Source organism: Hyla sarda, chromosome 6 (assembly GCF_029499605.1).
Source record: "Hyla sarda isolate aHylSar1 chromosome 6, aHylSar1.hap1, whole genome shotgun sequence".
NCBI lineage: Eukaryota > Metazoa > Chordata > Amphibia > Anura > Hylidae > Hyla > Hyla sarda.
Genome location: NC_079194.1, coordinates 59,048,612 through 59,066,718, shown reverse-complemented (window position 1 = coordinate 59,066,718; position 18,107 = coordinate 59,048,612). Strand labels below are relative to the sequence as shown.

At 42.6% G+C, this 18,107-nt stretch overlaps 2 protein-coding genes across 2 annotated transcripts in view; both read left to right on the top strand.

Annotated features, from left to right (window-relative positions):
• Positions 1-8,949, top strand: part of LOC130277434 (meiosis inhibitor protein 1-like) — a 77,205-nt gene extending 68,256 nt beyond the window's left edge. The window contains exons 18-22 of the mRNA XM_056528104.1: positions 263-323; positions 1,221-1,318; positions 2,045-2,213; positions 6,871-7,018; positions 8,608-8,949. Of these exons, the coding sequence (XP_056384079.1) occupies positions 263-323; positions 1,221-1,318; positions 2,045-2,213; positions 6,871-7,018; positions 8,608-8,949 (818 nt within the window). The remainder of the gene's footprint in view (positions 1-262; positions 324-1,220; positions 1,319-2,044; positions 2,214-6,870; positions 7,019-8,607) is intronic.
• A 521-nt stretch (positions 8,950-9,470) lies between these two features.
• Positions 9,471-18,107, top strand: part of LOC130275634 (meiosis inhibitor protein 1-like) — a 56,740-nt gene continuing 48,103 nt past the window's right edge. Inside the window, exons 1-2 of the mRNA XM_056523834.1 lie at positions 9,471-9,622; positions 17,172-17,276. Coding sequence (XP_056379809.1) covers positions 9,472-9,622; positions 17,172-17,276 — 256 coding nt within the window. The 5' untranslated portion in view covers position 9,471. The remainder of the gene's footprint in view (positions 9,623-17,171; positions 17,277-18,107) is intronic.

Here is an 18,107-nt window from a genome sequence, read left to right as displayed (position 1 = left end):
ATTTTCACAAATGAAATACGCCTGAAAAAACGCTGTGTGAACCCAGACTTAATGTACCCTTATATAGCCCATTTTCTTTTTATTGTACAGTATATGTTGCAGTGTTTTAGAATAATCAAATTATATACCTGTTTTTTCATGTTTTGTTCATGTATTAGCATGCATTGTAGTATTTTTGGATGGGGGGGGGGGGGATAGAGTAAGTGTCATGATTTGTTGTTTTCATTAGGGCAGTAAGAGATTTACTTTCTTTATTTCACAGCTTCAGCATCTATTATAAGATTGGCCATGGAAATAAAGTCAACACTATGTTCTGTTCAAAGGTAAAAAGAACAAAAACAACACTCACTGGAATGTTCAAATAGAAGTTTGTGCTTCTTGGTACTTGAAGGGGTACTCAACTGCCCCAAAGTCCGGAACATTTTGGTCGTCACACCAAGCCACTCCATGCCCCCTCAATGCAAGTCTATCGACTGCCACGTCCCCTCCCATAGACTTCAATTGAGGGGGCGTGGCGTCACGAGGCGCGTGGCCATGTTGTCACGACTCCCACAGCCCGCATCTGCTGGGGCAGGGGAGTACCCCATTAAATTAAACTACGCCATAATACCATATTGTGGATTTCTGACTGGCAAAGGTTTATACAAAAAAATGTGCATGTAGATTGTAGTTTTTAAGTTGAGGCCATACAAGCAGATGACCTTGTGTGACCAATTTCGGTTGAACATTTTGCAAGCGAAATAATTTGGCCATTAGCTGCTGAATATTGACTTCATGCAGCCAACTGCTTGCAGGTCCTCGCCCTAAAAGCTCTATTAGCTGGGCCAGCAGTCTCTATACACAAGCCCTGATCTCATAGATCAGCACATTTACTGACCTTGAATATTATTGTGTGGGGAGAGCGTCAGGATCTCTAGATCGTTCGTGCGGCCCCTATTATACGGCAAGATGTGTGGCCGACAATCAAGGACTTTTTAGCAGGGCAAAATATAGAGATCAGCTGATAAATGAGCGTTTGTACATTTAATATCTGATCGCTGGCCCTAGTAGGGAGATATCGGCCTATTCGCCAAATAATCACTCTATGTAATACATCTTTTAGTGATGATCTCCTTAACTCACCTTACAAGTGTAAGCCTTATACTTTTTTTTAAATGGCATATACATTATTTGAAATGATCTGATAACTCAAATATGTATTTTTTCTTCTTTTTTTGAAGGAACTTTAATGTGAACAATGCATGTTCTGATTTTCTGTGTCACTTATGTAGTATTGTTTGGGAAGTAAAATCAGCTAATGAGACAAATTCTCAAAAAGGTAACTGAGTTGTTGGATTATCACACTAAAATAAGAAAGATAAAGTGTCATTGGGTTTAGTGTGGGGGGAAAAGTCTGTCAAATGTGCTTTACAGATTATTATTATTGTTAATATTATTATTGCTGTTATTATAATAATAATAATTATTTTCTATAAATTGAGTTTTTAAAGGGGTACTCCACCCCTAGACTATCCAAAGGATAGGGAATAAGATGTCTGATCATGGGGGGCCCGCCGCTGGGGACACCCGCGATCTTCCTGCGGCACCCGGCATTCATTTAGAGCATCGGGTGCAGCTCTGGAGGCTTGTGGCTTCACGGCTGCGCCCCGCTCGTGGTGATGTCATGGTCGCGCCCCCTTAATGCAATTCTATGGGAGAGGGCGTGACGGCCGTTACGCCCCTTCCCATAGACTTGCATTGAGGGGGCATGGCCGTGACATCACGAGCGGGGTGCGGCCGTGATATCATGAGCCTCCACCCCGCATCGCCAGTCATCCAGCACAGAGCAAAGTTCGCTCCGTGCACCAGATGTCTGGAGTGCCACATCCGAGATGAAGGAATAATGCATCATAAAATATATCTGTTACTTGCTTTTTTGTCATGTATCTGATCTACATGCAGGTGTTATTTATAGAGATTTGCTTTGTTATAATTTTAAATGCTTTTGATATATGAGCTAGATAAATCAAGAGTAAATTTACAGGTATGTACCTTTTTATCACAGAAGTCTTTGATATTTTAAAAAAGAGCTTAATCCACATTGAAGGCAGCGTAGAAGGTTTTATATCTATTTTACTGGAGTCACCAAATGGCCAAACTGATAGAGAGGTTCTAATTTGCAAGCAGCAAGCGCTTCTGATCATTGCATGCGTTGCTTACCTAATGGAAGACAGGTAACATATCATGTTTTCTTATTGTAGCTATGGAGTTTTCAATTTCTCATTGGAGATTATGGACTGTAGGGTATCACAAGTGCTTCAGTCTATTATATACTTTGCAATCTAAATGAAGAAAACTAAAGAGGAATACAAGCTTGGTTACCACTACTGCGATCCACTTATGTTCTATAGTATACACATAGATGTTAAAGAGAGGGTGCGGGACCTTACTGCATGCTGTGTTATTGCCTACCATAAAACAGTATGTAACTAGCTCCTAAGATTCATATAGTGGCAGCTGGAGCCAGCATTTTATGTATAAATCTATAACTATGCCCGGGATTTGGAGCTCAGTATGAGAAGAAATGTAGCTCTGACTGCTATAAAGAAGTATTAAGAAATTCATTTGGCCCCCTCCAGTTAAGAAAATATGGAATTTCAGAGAAGACATTAATTTATTTCATTCGTTTAAGCTGCTGTGAACAGAGGAAAGCAACACAGTGGTTGGTCACTTTTTTAAATATTTGATAAATAATGCCCACGCTGTTTCAGTTTCTCAGTGTTTTCATGGTCCATGCTCTTTCCTTGTCATTGAGTAGAAACATTATTGTTTAATTCAAATACTGAAAACCTGCCCTGATCCAGTCCAAGTCCAAGGTGTTGTAGAAATGTATATGACTTGGGTTTGTAAAAATCCATGCTCCGCTCCTTAAAGGGTCTGTCCGGTTATTAAAAATGTATCCCCTATCTATAGTTCATAGGATAGGGGATAAGTGTCTGATCGTGCAATACAGGGGACGGAGCAGCGTGACGTCATGGCTCCGCCCCTCGTGACATCACTGCCCGTCCCCTTAATGCAAGTCTATGGCAGGGGGCGTGACGACCGCCAAGCCCCCTCCCATAGACTTATATTGAAAGGGGCAGGCCGTGATGTCACGAGGGGCGGAGCCGTGACGTAACGATGCTCCGGGCCCTGTACTGCCCGTCATTACGTGCAGAGCGAACTTGCTCTGTGCTGTAATGATAGCGCAGTGCCGCAGCGGGGATCCCGGGGGTCCCCAGCAGCGGGACCACGGCGATCTGACATCTTATCCCCTATCCTTTGGATAGGGGATAAGATGTCTAGGGGCGGAGTACCCCTTTAAGAATAAAGATGCCACTTGAAGCAATTTCCTAATCGTGAGTGCTCCCTCTGTTATTTTCTATGCTGTTTGATTTGAACTGTCTTTCTGAGGGGTTGAGCACAGGAAGAAATCTTGTAGTGGGTCTGCTATCAAGCTCTGGTGCTGTTGTTACAACGCAAACTAAAGAGGTTATATACCGCAAGATAGGCACTGCCACATATAAGTGGCAGTGCCTATCTTTGTTCCTATTAGTGTTTGTACTACTACCCCCATCATGGAACAGCGCTATCATAAGCTCCCGGCAGCGCTATGAATGGAAAGTATTCTATTAGTATTCTGGCCCCATGCGCTTCTGAAAGAATACTTGTCTATCATAGTGCTGCGGCAGCATATGTACATAGAAGCACTGTGGGGGCCAGATAATGCTAGAAAAATGCCAATTCTACCGCATGGCGTTTTTTCGGCCAAAAAACGCTGCGACCAGATGTTAGCTGTAAATCAATGAGAAATCGCTATATTCTTTTTCCACTTGGCGTTTTTCCGTTTAGCATTTTTTTATCCTTTTGGTGTTTTTTCACTCTTTTTTTGGTGTTTTTCAGCTCCTTGGTAGTTTTGCAAAATCACAGCATGTTGAGCCTATGACGTTTTTTTCCCCTGAAATCGTGGCGTTTTTCTCCCATAGAAGTCTATGGGAGTAAAAAAAAAAACGCCAAGAAAGATGCTACGTGGGTTTTATCTTTGGCATTTTTGCAGGCGCTTTTTATTCTCTTTTGGACTTTAGCGATCAAAAAAAGTGATGGAGATACCTTTTTTAATAAAATTTCGTAGGGTACCATAAAAAAATATATATATATATATATATATATATATAAAAAAGATACAGTAGTGATGGAAAAAATTGTATTTAACTAAATTCATCTTTTTTTTATAACAACATTCTTATTAATTTTTAAACAGGGATCAATTTATGTGTGCGGGCAGGGTACAAAAAAATATAGCCAACAATAATAAAAATGTAGTGTGTGTGTTTTTCACTTTTTTTTCCTTTATTTTTAGGTGGTACTACTACTCCCAGCATGGAACACAATGTACTAATTGACAGATCGCCCTGGGTTCCATTGCGATCCTTCTGTATAATGTATAGATGCGGCCGGCCGCTCTTCTATGGTTCCCTGCACTGCCGTATACATACACCTATTCATATTTCCCGCAGAGAGCTGTGATTGGCAAGATGGTTCCAGTGCAGGGGACCATAGAAGAGCGGCATCTATACATTATACAGGAGGATCACAGTGGGTGTCAGGAGTGACATCCGCTGTGATCTTTCCTTAAAAGGGTATTCCAGGAAAAAATGTTTTATTTTTTTTATATCAACTGGATCCAGAAAGTTAAACAGATTTGTAAATTACTTCTGTTAAAAAAATCTTAATCCTTTCAATAATTATCAGCTGCTGAAGTTGAGTTGTTGTTTTCTGTCTGGCAACAGTGCTCTTCTGACATCTCTGTCTGTCTCGGGAACTGCACAGAGTAGAAGAGGTTTGCTATGGGGATTTGCTTCTAAATTGGGCGGTTCCCGAGACAGGTGTCATCAGAGAGCACTTAGACAGAAAAGAACAACTCAACTTAAGCAGCTCATAAGTACTGAAAGGATTAAGATTTTTTTATAGAAGTAATTTACAAATCTGTTTAACTTTCTGGAGCCAGTTAATTTAAAAAAGTATATGTTCTCCAGCAGAGTACCCCTTTAAGCATGCATGGGATATATATATATATATATATATATATAAAGTTTTTTTCCTGGATAACCCCTTTAACTGCAGGTACTACAGCTCCCAACATGGAGCAGAGTGTGATCCATGATGGCAGTAGTAGTACCTGCAGTTAAGGAAAGATCACACCAAGTGTCACTCCTTACACCCGATGCGATCGTCCTATCTATTGCAGAGATGTGGAGTGGCTTTCTCCTGCGCTCGCATCTCTGCTCTGTTCTCCGGCCAGTGATGTGAATAGAACATCATTCATTCATATTTCCCGCTGAGAGCTGTGATTGGCTGCAACCATACGGCCGATCACCACTCTGGGTGGAAAATATGAATGAGTGATGTTCTATACACATCACTGGCCGGCCGAAGTATAGAGCAGAGATGAAAGCGCTGTATGGAGCAGCTCCGCATCTCTGCTATATTATGGACAATTGCATCGGGTGTCAAGATTGAAACCAGGGCGATATGTCTATTAGTACAGGTACTACTACTCCCATCATGGAACAGTCTGTTCCATGCTGGGAGTAGTAGTACTACCTAAAAAATGTTTTAAAAAAAAATGAGAAAAAAACACATATACACACTTTATTAAAAATTCTGTAAAAGTTAATTATAAAAAATAAAAATGTCCTTAAATAAATTGTTTCCCATCCCTACCGCATCCTTTTTTTTTGGTACCCAACACATTTTGAAAAAAACAAAAAAAAAAAAACGCCAAAGGGGCCAAAAATGCAATTTCAACTCAAATGCTAAAATGCCAGAAAAAATGTCAGATGCAGGAAATTACACTGACGTTTTTTCTAGCATTTTTTTTTTCAGTTAAAAAAAAACACTGAAAAAAACCCCAATTGGAATCCTGGCCTTATAGTGTGAAAGGGGCCTTATTTGTTATAAGCCGAACTGGCCATTACCCTCGAGTACGTCTCAGAAGATGCGGGAGAGTGTTCAGAGGTAAGAGTTTGGCCCTGTTTTGTGTCTGATCGTGCGAATAGAGGATAGGTTTTTAACAACAGGTCAACCACTATAAGGCTCCATACGCCTTTTGGCGCTCTCCTCAAGGCCCCTTCCATCCTGCATATATGATGGACATTCCATAATAACAAGCATTGAACAATGACTCTTCTTGTAAGAGCGTTGCCCAGGGCAGTGCATTTAGATTGGCAATAAACAATATACTGTATGTATCATTAATAGTGTTGAGCGGCATAGGCCATATTCGAATTCGCGAATATTCGCGAATATATGGACGAATATTCGTCATATATTCGCGAATATTCGCATATTCCTTATATTCTCGTTTTATTTTCGCATATGCGAATTTTCGCACACCAGTCTCACACAGTAGTATTACAGCCTTCTTTACACCACACAAGCTGAAAGCAGAGAGGGATGATCACTGTGATGTGTACTGTGAAGAAAAAAAAAAAAAGAATATTCGGAATTACGAATATATAGCGCTATATTTGCGAAATTCGCGAATTCGCGAATATGCGATATTCGCGAATAATATTCGAATTGCGAATATTCGCGAGCAACACTAATCATTAAATCATTAGATCTTTTTCTGACTATACATTGAGCAATTTCTTTCAGAAGCTAAAGAGATATAATGATAGTACCTCATTTTAAATGGGCCATAAATGGTCATAGGATATTTACCAAGATATAGGTAACCTCACTGCCACCTTGTAAGCGCCCAAATATTCACGCTGAATTTGATAAGAGTAGTGGTACTGAAGTAGTAGTAGTATGCAGGCGTGTAACTTAAGTTGTCTTTGCTTATAGATTTATATCAGAGACTGATTTATGGTGGACAGTTCAAAGTTACCTTCATTCTCTGCAAAGCCATGGGGATCAGGTTCCACCATATGTAGTTAGAGCTGTGCTGTATCTTTTGGCACGAAGTCAAGACAAATGTGAAGCTCTCAATGTGGTGAGTTTCCTTATAGTTATTTCTGAACATGTGTGCTTGGCCAAGCATATATACACACTGCTCAAAAAAATTAAGGGAACACTAAGATAACACATCCTAGATCTGAATGAATGAACTAATCGTATGAAATACTTTCGTTTTTAAATAGTTGAATGTGCTGACAACAAAATCACACAAAAATTATCAATGGAAATCAAATGTATCAACCCGTGGAGGTCTGGATATGGAGTCACACTCAAAATCAAAGTGGAAAACCCCACTACAAGCTGATCCAACTTTGATGTAATGTCCTTAAAACAAGTCAAAATAAGGCTCAGTAGTGTGTGGCCTCCACGTGCCCATATGACCTCTCTACATCAATGCCTTCCTCTTGCAGGAACTGCTGACACATTGCAGCCACATGAAGTCTAGCATTGTCTTGCATTAGGAGGAACCCAGGGCCAACCGCACCAGCATATGGTCTCACAAAAGGGTCTGGCAGTCAGGTTACCTTTGGCAAGCACATGGAGGGCTGTGCGGGACCCCAAAGAAATGCCACCCCACACTAGTACTGACCCACCGCCAAACCGGTCATGCTGGAGGATGTTGCTGGCAGCAGAACGTTCTCCACGGCATCTCCAGACTCTGTCACGTCTGTCACATGTGCTCAGTGTGAACCTGCTTTCATCTGTGAAGAGCACAGGGCGTCAGAGGCGAATTTGCCAATCTTGGTGTTCTCTGGAAAATGCCAAACATCCTGCAAAGTGTTGGGCTGTAAGCACAACCCCCACCTGTGGATGTTGGGCCCTCATACCACCCTCATGGAGTCTGTTTTTGATCGTTTAAGTGGACACATGCACATTTGTGGCCTGCTGGAGGTCATTTTGCAGGGCTCTGGCAGTGCTCCTCCTGCTCCTCCTTGCATAAAGGTGGAGGTAGCGGTCCTACTGCTGGGTTGTTGCCCTCCTACGGCGTTCTCCACGTCTCCTGATGTACTGGCCTGTCTCCTGGTAGCGCTTCCATGCTCTGGACACTACGCTGACAGACACAACAAACCTTCTTGCCACAGCTCGCATTGATGTGCCATCCTGGATGAGCTGCACTACCTGAGCCACTTGTGTGGGTTGTAGACTCCATCTCATGCTACCACTAGAGTGAAAGCACTGCCAGCATTCAAAAGTGACCAAAACATCAGAACTGAGACGTGGTCTGTGGTCACCACCTGCAGAACCACTCCTTTATTGGGGGTGTCTTGCTAATAGTTTATAATTTCCATCTGTTGTCTGTGCCATTTGCACAACAGCACGTGAAATTGATTGTCAATCAGTGTTGCTTCCTGAGTGGACAATGTGATTTCACAGAAGTGTCATTGACTTGGAGTTACATTGTGTTGTTTGAGTGTTCCCTTTATTTTTTTTAGAGCAGTGTGTGTGTAAATTATATATATATATATATATATATATATATATATATATATATATATATATGGGATAACTTTTTCAGTATAATATATCTCCTTCAATTTTACATTTACCAAAGCACCACATGCACATCATAATAAGATTAATACCCTAAAAGCCCTAATTAACTTTATTTAAACATTTTTACAGATGTCAGTGAATATGATCTGCAAAATGCTAGAAAATGTTCCAGACATCCAGGTGGTCTATTGCCATCATCCCCTTTTCCTTAAACTTTTCTTCAACTATCCCCAACTGATGGAGAAATATGGATGCCCAATCATGAAATGTTGGATTAATCAGGAAGATTGCAATAAAGATGAGTCCAAAACAAGCAATGCTACCAAGCATAATCCTACTGTCGAGTGTACCGCAAAGCCAATAATAAGTATTCTTCACCACTCTCCAACTGCAATCCTTATTTTGCTGGTAAGTCAATCAGCAAAAGTTTGTCTATTGAGCTGTCCTCATGACTTTTTGTCAATAGTGTAGTCTTGTGCTGTCTTCCCCCATCACAGAATTAGGAGCAATACCTATTGTGTCACCTAACCAGTTTGGCTTTAGGTCACTCCTGTGGGTATTATCTAAGCGGTCCCCTGCTTTTAACCCTGTAATCCTCCCATGAAGATCTAGACTTGGTTGCAGGGGTCTGCCAGGTGGCTACCTGGAGGAGTGGTCCCAGTGTAGGTAGCAGCTGGCCCAGTGAAAGCAGGGGATAGGTAGAGACTAGTCTGAGCGCTGGTCAAGGTCTTGGTTTGGCAGCATAGAAGTATGTGTATTCAATAGAGAAGCAAACAGGTCAGGGCATATAGCACAGGTTTGTAGTTGTTAATGGCCAAAAGTCAGATACAGAGGCTGTCTGGGTATGCTAGGAGTTGTAGTTTTGCAACAGCTGGAAGCACACAGTTTGGAAAACACTGACCTGAACTAAAATACTAAGTGCAAAAGATTCTAATTCATGTGAGTAACCTGAAAAAGTGATCTAAAAAACTATTTTGTTCTCCATAGGATTTGATGAATAGCGGCTCTGCAGAACTGGCTGAAAAAGTGCTTGTGATATTAAAAACTTTCCTACATGGAAACAACAGCTTTGAAATTTCAAATTTAATTTCAAACAAACTGCTGCAAATATTGCAAGATACCATGATAGCTTCAGATTCGCAAGGTAATGACAAATATTTTTATCTAGGAAATAAAGAAATCGCAGCACTCTACAATAAATTCAGACTATTTTTTGCAAGCTTAAAGGAGTACTCCGGCCCTGAGACATCTTATCCCCTATCTAAAGGATAGGGGATAAGATGTCTCACCGCGTACCCTGTGGTCGCCACCAGGTTGTTTGTGAGCTGGCACCGCGGCGTGCAGCTCAAACAGGAGGGTGGCGAATACAAGATTGCGGGGGTCCCCAGCGGCAGGACCCCCATGGTGAGACATCTTATCCCCTATCCAAAGTTTAGGGGATAAGATGTCTCAGGGTCAGAGTACACCTTTAAAGGGGTACTCCACTCCTAGACATCTTATCCCCTACCCATAGGATAAGATGTCTGATCGCGGGGGTCTGGCCTCTGGGACCCCAACGATCTCCGATGTAGCACCTGGTTCTGAACATTAAGTTCAGAATGATTGGTGCGGGAGGCTGTGGTCGTGACATCACGCCGCTCCCCCTCCATTCATATCTATGGAAGGGGGTGTGGTGACCGTGGGGTGACATCACAACCACGGCCACCAGCACCAAGCGTTCTGAGAGTAATGTTCAGAATGCCGGAGGCTGCATGAAGATTGCGGGGGTGCCAGAAGCCAGACACCCGCAATCAGACATCATATCCCCTATTCTTTGGATATGGGATAAGATGTCTACACCCTGTTCCAAATTATTATGCAAATTATATTTTTCTCATTTACCTAAATAATTGATGCAAATAACAGTCAGCATAATTCTCATGTTAACAACTTTTAAGAGTACAATTCAAATGTTAAATCCTTAAGATCAAAGAATTCCACGGCACTCACAGTATGGATGCAAATAGTGTTACATTTATTATACTTACATCAGGGATGACAAACGAAAATCAGGGGAGGGAGCAGACAGATCGGAACACCAGCCACTTCTTCTGGTTCCACTTGTTTCGGTCAGGAAGACCTTCATCTGGTCTTCCTGACTGAAACACATGTTGGATGTTGGTGCGGCAGCATCCTGGGACATTTGGTACTCTCAAGCAGTGTGGTCAGTGTCATGCCCTTTGGGCTGGGAGCCATTTTCATTTGGTTTGGCCTTAATAACTAACTCATGCATTTGCACTTTTCTATTTCTTCTATATATGGCAAGCAATCCCTTATACATAGCAATATATAGCTACTTATAATACCTTTGTCATTATTTATTAGGATTGTATAGTATTTCCCTATATTCTGTGTTGTTTAGGCACAGCCCATACATTTCCCATCCCTCATAATGATTTTTCATGCATTATGCACTTATGCTCATGATTCTGTGGTGAGGGTGTGATGAGGGCAGATGTTATTACCCTAGGGAAGTGGTTCTCAAACTTTTCCGCGACTGTACTCCCAAAGGGTGAAAGTATGTTCACAGGTATCCCTCGCGTGGAAGTTTGCACTGAACTTACGCGCGAGAGGTACCCACAGACCAATTAAGTCATAAAAGTACTTAATTTCATAATGGCATGTGCTTACCTTTCTAATGCGATACTTATTGTGCCATTTCCCCCCCCCCCCCTCCATCTTAATCCCCTTGTGCCATTACTCTCCACTCCCTCTGATCCCCTTTGGCCATTATCCCCCCCCCCTCCATCTTAATCCACTTTTGCCATTACCCCCCCCCCTCCATCTTAATCCCCTTGTGCCATTGCCCCCCCCCCCCATCCCCCTGGGCCAATATATGAGATACAAACAATAGCATCCTCCCATACTACGGTGTTACACTTAGTTTACCAGGCCTGTGTCTATCGCGTTTGGAGGGTTGCACTGACGGATGATGTCCTTTTGCACTGGGCCGGCACCTCCGCGCAACGTCATAGACGTCACATGTCAGGCCCGGCAGCCACTGCAGCTCATGTAAAGTGGCCGCGGCCGCATACAGTGAGCTGCCGCGGCAACTGTGGCGTCCGATCCCTGCTCTGCGCTGACAAATACTGGCCAATGCATGGCCAGTACTTTTCAGCGAATTGCCGTAACCCTGCATAACCCTTGACGTACCCCTATGGGTACACGTACCCCTTGTTGAGAACCTCTGCCCTAGGGGCAGATGACATTAACCCCTTGTGTTCGTGAGGCCAGGGCGTGGTTTTACCTCTACACCACCCGAAGGTATGGCCGCTGGATCCTGGGCTAGGCACGGGGCAAATAATGACTCCGACGCCAAGTTACGGAACAATGGTAGCTTTACAGCTCAGTTAGGCCATTGACTTCAGAGACTTTAGGGCTCACTAGGACTTGTAGTGGATTTGGACAATTTGCTGCCTTTATACAGACTGATCTTGACTGACTTGACTAGAACTGACTAGGCAGACTTCACCCTGTATGTAGCTTACCAGGTTTTGACTTTCACCTGTGGGCACTGGATTGGTAGAAGCGTGGCTGCGTGGTCGACCTTTGGTCTCCTCAGGTCTCCTGTCTCAGGTCTTGACTGTTCCTCAGCATGCTGTAAACTGAAACTAGAACTCCCTACCTAGCTCCTCCCAGGGTTTATATGGGGGAGACTCTGGAGAAGTCCTATAGGTCACCTTATAAGTCACCTGATCACTGGTACCTTCCTTGGTTACAAGACTTGGTAACAACATTCAAAGGTACAGAACATCATATATACATTACATTAGATAATATAGGCACTTATTAACCATTTAACATACTCATCTTAAGGGGGGGGGGGGGGGGGGAGACAGGGGACACAGCAATAGAGTCCACCAGACAGGACAGAAAGGGTACAGGGGTGCAACTCCTGTACTGGGCCACCACAATTCATATATGTCCCAGGTTGCCACTTTCTGTTGTTTGTATTTCTCCTTGATTTTAAATGTATGTTTTTATTGAATGTTACACTGTCTGTATTAAGAAAGATTATGGGGCAGATTTATCAAGGGATTTAGAGGTTTTTTTTTGCTTACAAAAGTCGCACATAAGCAAAAAAAGTTGCAAACCCCCTTCAAAAAGTTGTAAGTGTAAGCCAGGTCAGACCTGGCTTACAAACTTGCTTTTGACAGCATTTTTAAAAAGTCGCAGTTGTGACTTTTTGCGCAGCTCAGCTCCCCGGCATCCGCTCACATGTACCACCCGCCCGCAAGCTGTTGGGACTACAACTCCCAGCATGTCCTCACTGTAAGGTTATGCTGGGAGTTGTAGTCTAGCAGTAGCTAGCAAATGGGTGGTAGATGCGGGCGGGTGACCAGGAAGTGGAGCTTTACAAAAAGTTGCAACTGTGACTTTTTGTGAAGCTCCGCTCCCCGGCCACCCGCCCGCATCTACAACCCACCTGCTAGCTATTGCAGGACTACAACTCCCAGCATGCCCTTACAGTGAGGACATGCTGGGAGTTGTAGTTGTGTGAGACAAGCTTATCACCTGCCTCTGCTGCCCCTGTTGTGTGGCGGGGGTGGGTATCTGGCTGAGAATTAAAATAGCGTATTACCCCTTTTGGCCCTGTGGTTGTGCAATCCGAACCACCACATTGCTGCAGATGCCATAATCAACATTGATCACGGCATCTGAGGTGTTAATGGTGGACATTAGGGCTATGACTGATATCTGCCATTACCGGCGGGTCCCTGGCTACTGACCTGGGGTCCATTGTGCAAGCGCCGCTCCTGCACTCGCTTCATAGCCGCGAAGGGACTCAGGACATATATGTATGTCCTGGTAAACTAAATCCCAGGCGCCCAGGGTGTACCTGCACACCTTGCATCCTATAGGAGTTAAAAAGATGCAACCTTTATTTTTTCTACCCTAAACTACCCTAATCTGTCTGTCTATTATATTTTTGTATGGCCTAAATTGCCAAGTAGGATTATTGAACTCCCGAGATTTTGTTGAAATTCTCTTAGCTAAAAAATATACAGAATATTAGTTAAAGGGGTATTCCAGGCAAAAACTTTTTATTATATATCAACTGGCTCCGCAAAGTTAAACAGATTTGTAAATTACTTCTATTAAAAAATCTTAATCCTTCCAATAGTTATTAGCTTCTGAAGTTTTCTGTCTAACTCCTCAATGATGATGTCATGTCCCGGGAGCTGTGCATGATGGGAGAATATCCCTTGCATGATGGGAAAATATCCCCATAGGAGCTGGACAGCTCCCGGGACGTGAGTCATCAGAAAGCAGTTAGACAGAAAACAACAACTCAACTTCAGAAGCTAATAACTATTGGAAGGATTAAGATTTTTTAATAGAAGTAATTTACAAATCTGTTTAACTTTCCGGAGCCAGTTGATATATAAAAAAAAAGTTTTTGCCTGGAATACCCCTTTAATTTACCACGGGCCATAATCTTTTACAGTTTAAATCTATCTAATTCTAATTAAATGGATGAAGTGAAGAGGAACATGCTGTAGTTATTTTAGCTGCCAGGAAAATATCAGTTTGTGCTTGGATTTTGGAACACCGCCCACTGGTTTGTTTAATACAACATTGATGCATTGTTCAGGGAACACTTATCTGAGAAGGGTTGTAACCTGCTACTGAACCAGTTCAGTTTTTCTGACAGTTTTGGATTCCCACAAGCACACTGAAGAAAGCTTGCTTGGCACGGTATACTAAAGGATAGGATTGTAGAACATCTAAAATCACATGGATTGCAAGATGAGAAACAACAGAGGGTTGTAGTCAATGGAGAATATTCAGAGCAAGGTCTTGTTACCAGTGGGGACCTCAGGGATCTGTACTGGGACCCATTTTGTTTAATATCTTCATTAGTGATATTGCATCAGGTCTTAATGATGAGGTTTTGGTCTTTTTGCTGATGACACAAATATTTGTAAAGGTTGATGTTCCTGGAGGGATATGCCAAATGAGAAAGGATTTGGGTAATCTAGAGGAATGGTCAGAACTCTGGCAAATAAAATTTTATGTGGATACGTGCAAAGTAATGAACCTGGGATGTAAAAACTTAAGGACAGAACATATAATATGTGATACAGTCCTAACCTCAGTATCTGAGGAAAGGTATTCAGTGGTCATTGTTTCAGACTTAAATTTGGGGAGGCAATGTGATAGAGCAGCGGAAAATACTAAAAGAATGCTTGGGTGTATAGGAAAAAGTATAGCAGTAGAGAGAATTGCTCATGGGTATATAGGGAGAGGTATAAGCAGTAGAGAGGGAAGTGCTCATGGGTGTATAGGGAGAGGTATTAGTAGTAGAGGGAAGTGCTCAGGGGTGTATAGTGAGTACTAATAGCAGGAGAGAGGGAAGCACTCATGGGTCTATAGGAAGAGGTATTAGCAGTAGAGGGAAGTGCTCATTGGTGTATAGGGAGAGGTATTAGCAGTAGAGAGGGAAGTGCTCATGACTGTATAAGGAGCGGTATTAGCAGTAGAGAGGGAAGTGCTCATGGGTGTATAAGGAGAGGTATTAGCAGTAGAGGGGGAAGTGCTCATGCTGCTGTACAGAGCACTGATGAGACCTCACTTGGAGTATTGCACGCAGTACTGGAGACCATATATTTTATATACATAAAGGCAATCAATATGGTACCACAAGAGGACATAGTTTATATTTAAGGCGAAAGGTTTCTGCAGTAATAAAAGAGTAGTGGATGCATGGAATAGCCTTCCTGCAGAAGTGGTAGCTGAAAATACAGTGAAGGAGTTTAAAGCGGTACTCCACTGGAAAAACATTTTCTTTTAAATCAACTGGTGCCAAAAAGTTATACAGATTTGTAAATTACTTCTATTTAAAAATCTTAATCCTTCCAGTATTTATCAGCTGCTGTATACTACACAGGAAGTTCTTTTCTATTTGAATTTCCTTTCTGGTTGACCACAGTGCTCTCTACGGACACCTCCTAAAGTTCCTAAAATAAACAGAGGTGTCAGCAGAGGGCACTGTGGTCAGACAGAAAGAAAATTCAAAAAGAAAAGAACTTCCTCTGTAGTATACAGCAGCTGATAAGTACTGAAAGGATTAAGATTTATAAATAGAAGTAATTTACAAATCTGTTTAACTTTCTGGCACCAGTTGATTTAAAAAAGTATATGTTTTCCAGCAGAGTACCCCTTTAAGCATGCATGGGATACATATAAGGCTATCCTTCATATAAGATAGGGCAAGAGACTTTTCATAGTATTCAGAATATTGGGCAGACTAAATGGACCGAATGGTTCTTATCTGTCGACACAATCTATGTTCCTATATGTATGAGATGTTCAGATGCAATTAGTGAGATGACAAGAGGCATCCCAAAACATTGGGGGTACAAACATGTAAACCCAGTGCCTCTTAGCCACTTTGCATTGCTGGTAGAGTCCTATTTAATGTGACTGACGGAAAGCGGCTGGCTGTGTTCCAGTCTGTGTTATTTAGTGCTGGTACGTTATACAAGAGATCTAGGAATCTAAGCAATACATCAAAGTTCCCGATGTTTATATACCCTTATAATTACTGCTCTGTCCTGTCCTATCTCTGTATCCACATAGCTTTGTTGAAAAAGGTAGTAGGTTTGGTTTAAAGTGCAACTGTCATGAACTCTGGGTGCTATAACCTACACATAGCCTTTGTACTGTGTGCAGATGGGGTGTACAGCATTGTTTTTACCTTATTTCTGGCGGCTTTCATCACCCCAAAAAATGCTTTTGATCACAGCAACAGACAGTCGGATAGGCGTGAGGCGAGGTACGCTATGCCCCGGTGCCGCCACGCTTACCCCCTGTGTCAGCGCTGGGACCGCTGTGTGATTGACACACAGGTCCCAGCGCATGCGCCCCTCAGCTCATCTAATGTGCGCGCCGCCGTGTGTTATCCAGGCGAGCACTCGCTCCTGCCACCATCTGCCTCCTCAGTGCGCCTGCGTAGTGCTAGAGAGAGAGAGAGAGAGGAAGTGCGCTCTCTGCCTCTAGCACTGCGCAGGCGCACTGAGGAGGCAGACGGCGGAGGGAGAGAGTGGTCATTGGGGGAGAGCGAGCGCTTGCCTGGATAACACACGGCGGCGTGCACGTTAGATGAGCTGAGGGGCGCATGCACTGGGACCTGTGTGTCAATCACACAGTGGTCCCAGCACTGACACAGTGGGTGGGCGTGGTGGTGGCGGGGGCATAGTGTACCTGGCGCCACGCCTATCCGACTGTGTGTGGCTGTGATCAAAAGCATTTTTTGGAGTGATGAAAGCCGGCAGAAATAAGGTAAAAACAATGCTGTACACCCCATCTGCACACAGTACAAAGGCTGTGTGTAGGTTATAGCACCCAGAGTTCATGACAGTCGCGCTTTAATCATAGTCTTTTGGTCAGTATTTTTAGCCAAAACCAGGAGTGGGTCTGAAACTCAAATCTTTCCGTTATAGTTTTTCTCTGTGCCAGTTCTACTTCTGGGTTTGGCTAAAAATACTAACCAAAATATTACTGTATGTGGGAACCCTGGATTCCACACTATTCTGCATAGAAAGTTATTTAAAAAGGAAAGATAAAAGATTATGCACAGTATATCATTATGTATGGACGCTGTGACATATTGTAATTTCTCTACCATTACTATTATTTACAATTATCAGCAGAGAAAACGTTGCCGTCAATTCTCACCATTCTATGCCTGCTGCAGCAGAAGAGTCAGCCTAAAATTGTGCTGGACGGAACATATTTTAAGCTGTTCTACAACGGTAAGAAGATTGGACGCAACAACCCTTCCATGGATATTACAATGCTTCAGGTTGCGCTTTCAAAATTGTAAGGTTATGTTCATTTATATCAGGTGCTGCATTCTGTCTGCTCTAAGGTTTTTTTTTCTGAAGCAACTAGATGCTACTTTGTAGGGAGCAATATCCTGTACCTATTATGTTCTGTAGAGCTGCTCAGTTCACAGGCAGATAGTAGGGAACAGCCACTGGGTGTTCATCTTTTGGCTCCTTGCTCTCTTGCCTTATGCACACACTGCTCTGTATCATACAGAGAATAGGAGTTTGACTGATGGATTTATCTTTCTTTTAGCAGCTAAATGGTAGAAATAGTTTAATAAAGACTGTAGAGCAGGCTGCTTATTTTTGTATTTAGGAATCAACTGACCAATAAATCAAGTTTCAGTAAGAAAGGTATCCATAGCCTCTCAAGCTTGTAGTTTGCATTTAGAGTTTCCTAATAGGGTTTATGAAACTTTTTTTTTTAAACTAGACAACTCTATGACCTATGGAAAATTCAAAATGAGGATGCCTTTTGAATAAAACCTGCCACTTGTTCTGTGTTGTCCAAACCATGGGCGGCATGGAACAGATAGAGGCAGCAGGATACCGACACACTATGATTTACTTTGAAACGCTTGGGCATTTCAGAGAAATCATAGTTTTAAAAAGATGCCAGGATCCAGGTAAGTAGTCATTGTGGCAGTTCCTGGCAGCTGCTCCCTGTCTGGCCCTAGCAAAGTAAAAGGAAGGACTTGTCACAAAGGGCCGGTGGGGCAAGGAGCATCCCTTGGGACTGCCTCCCTGACTATTTAC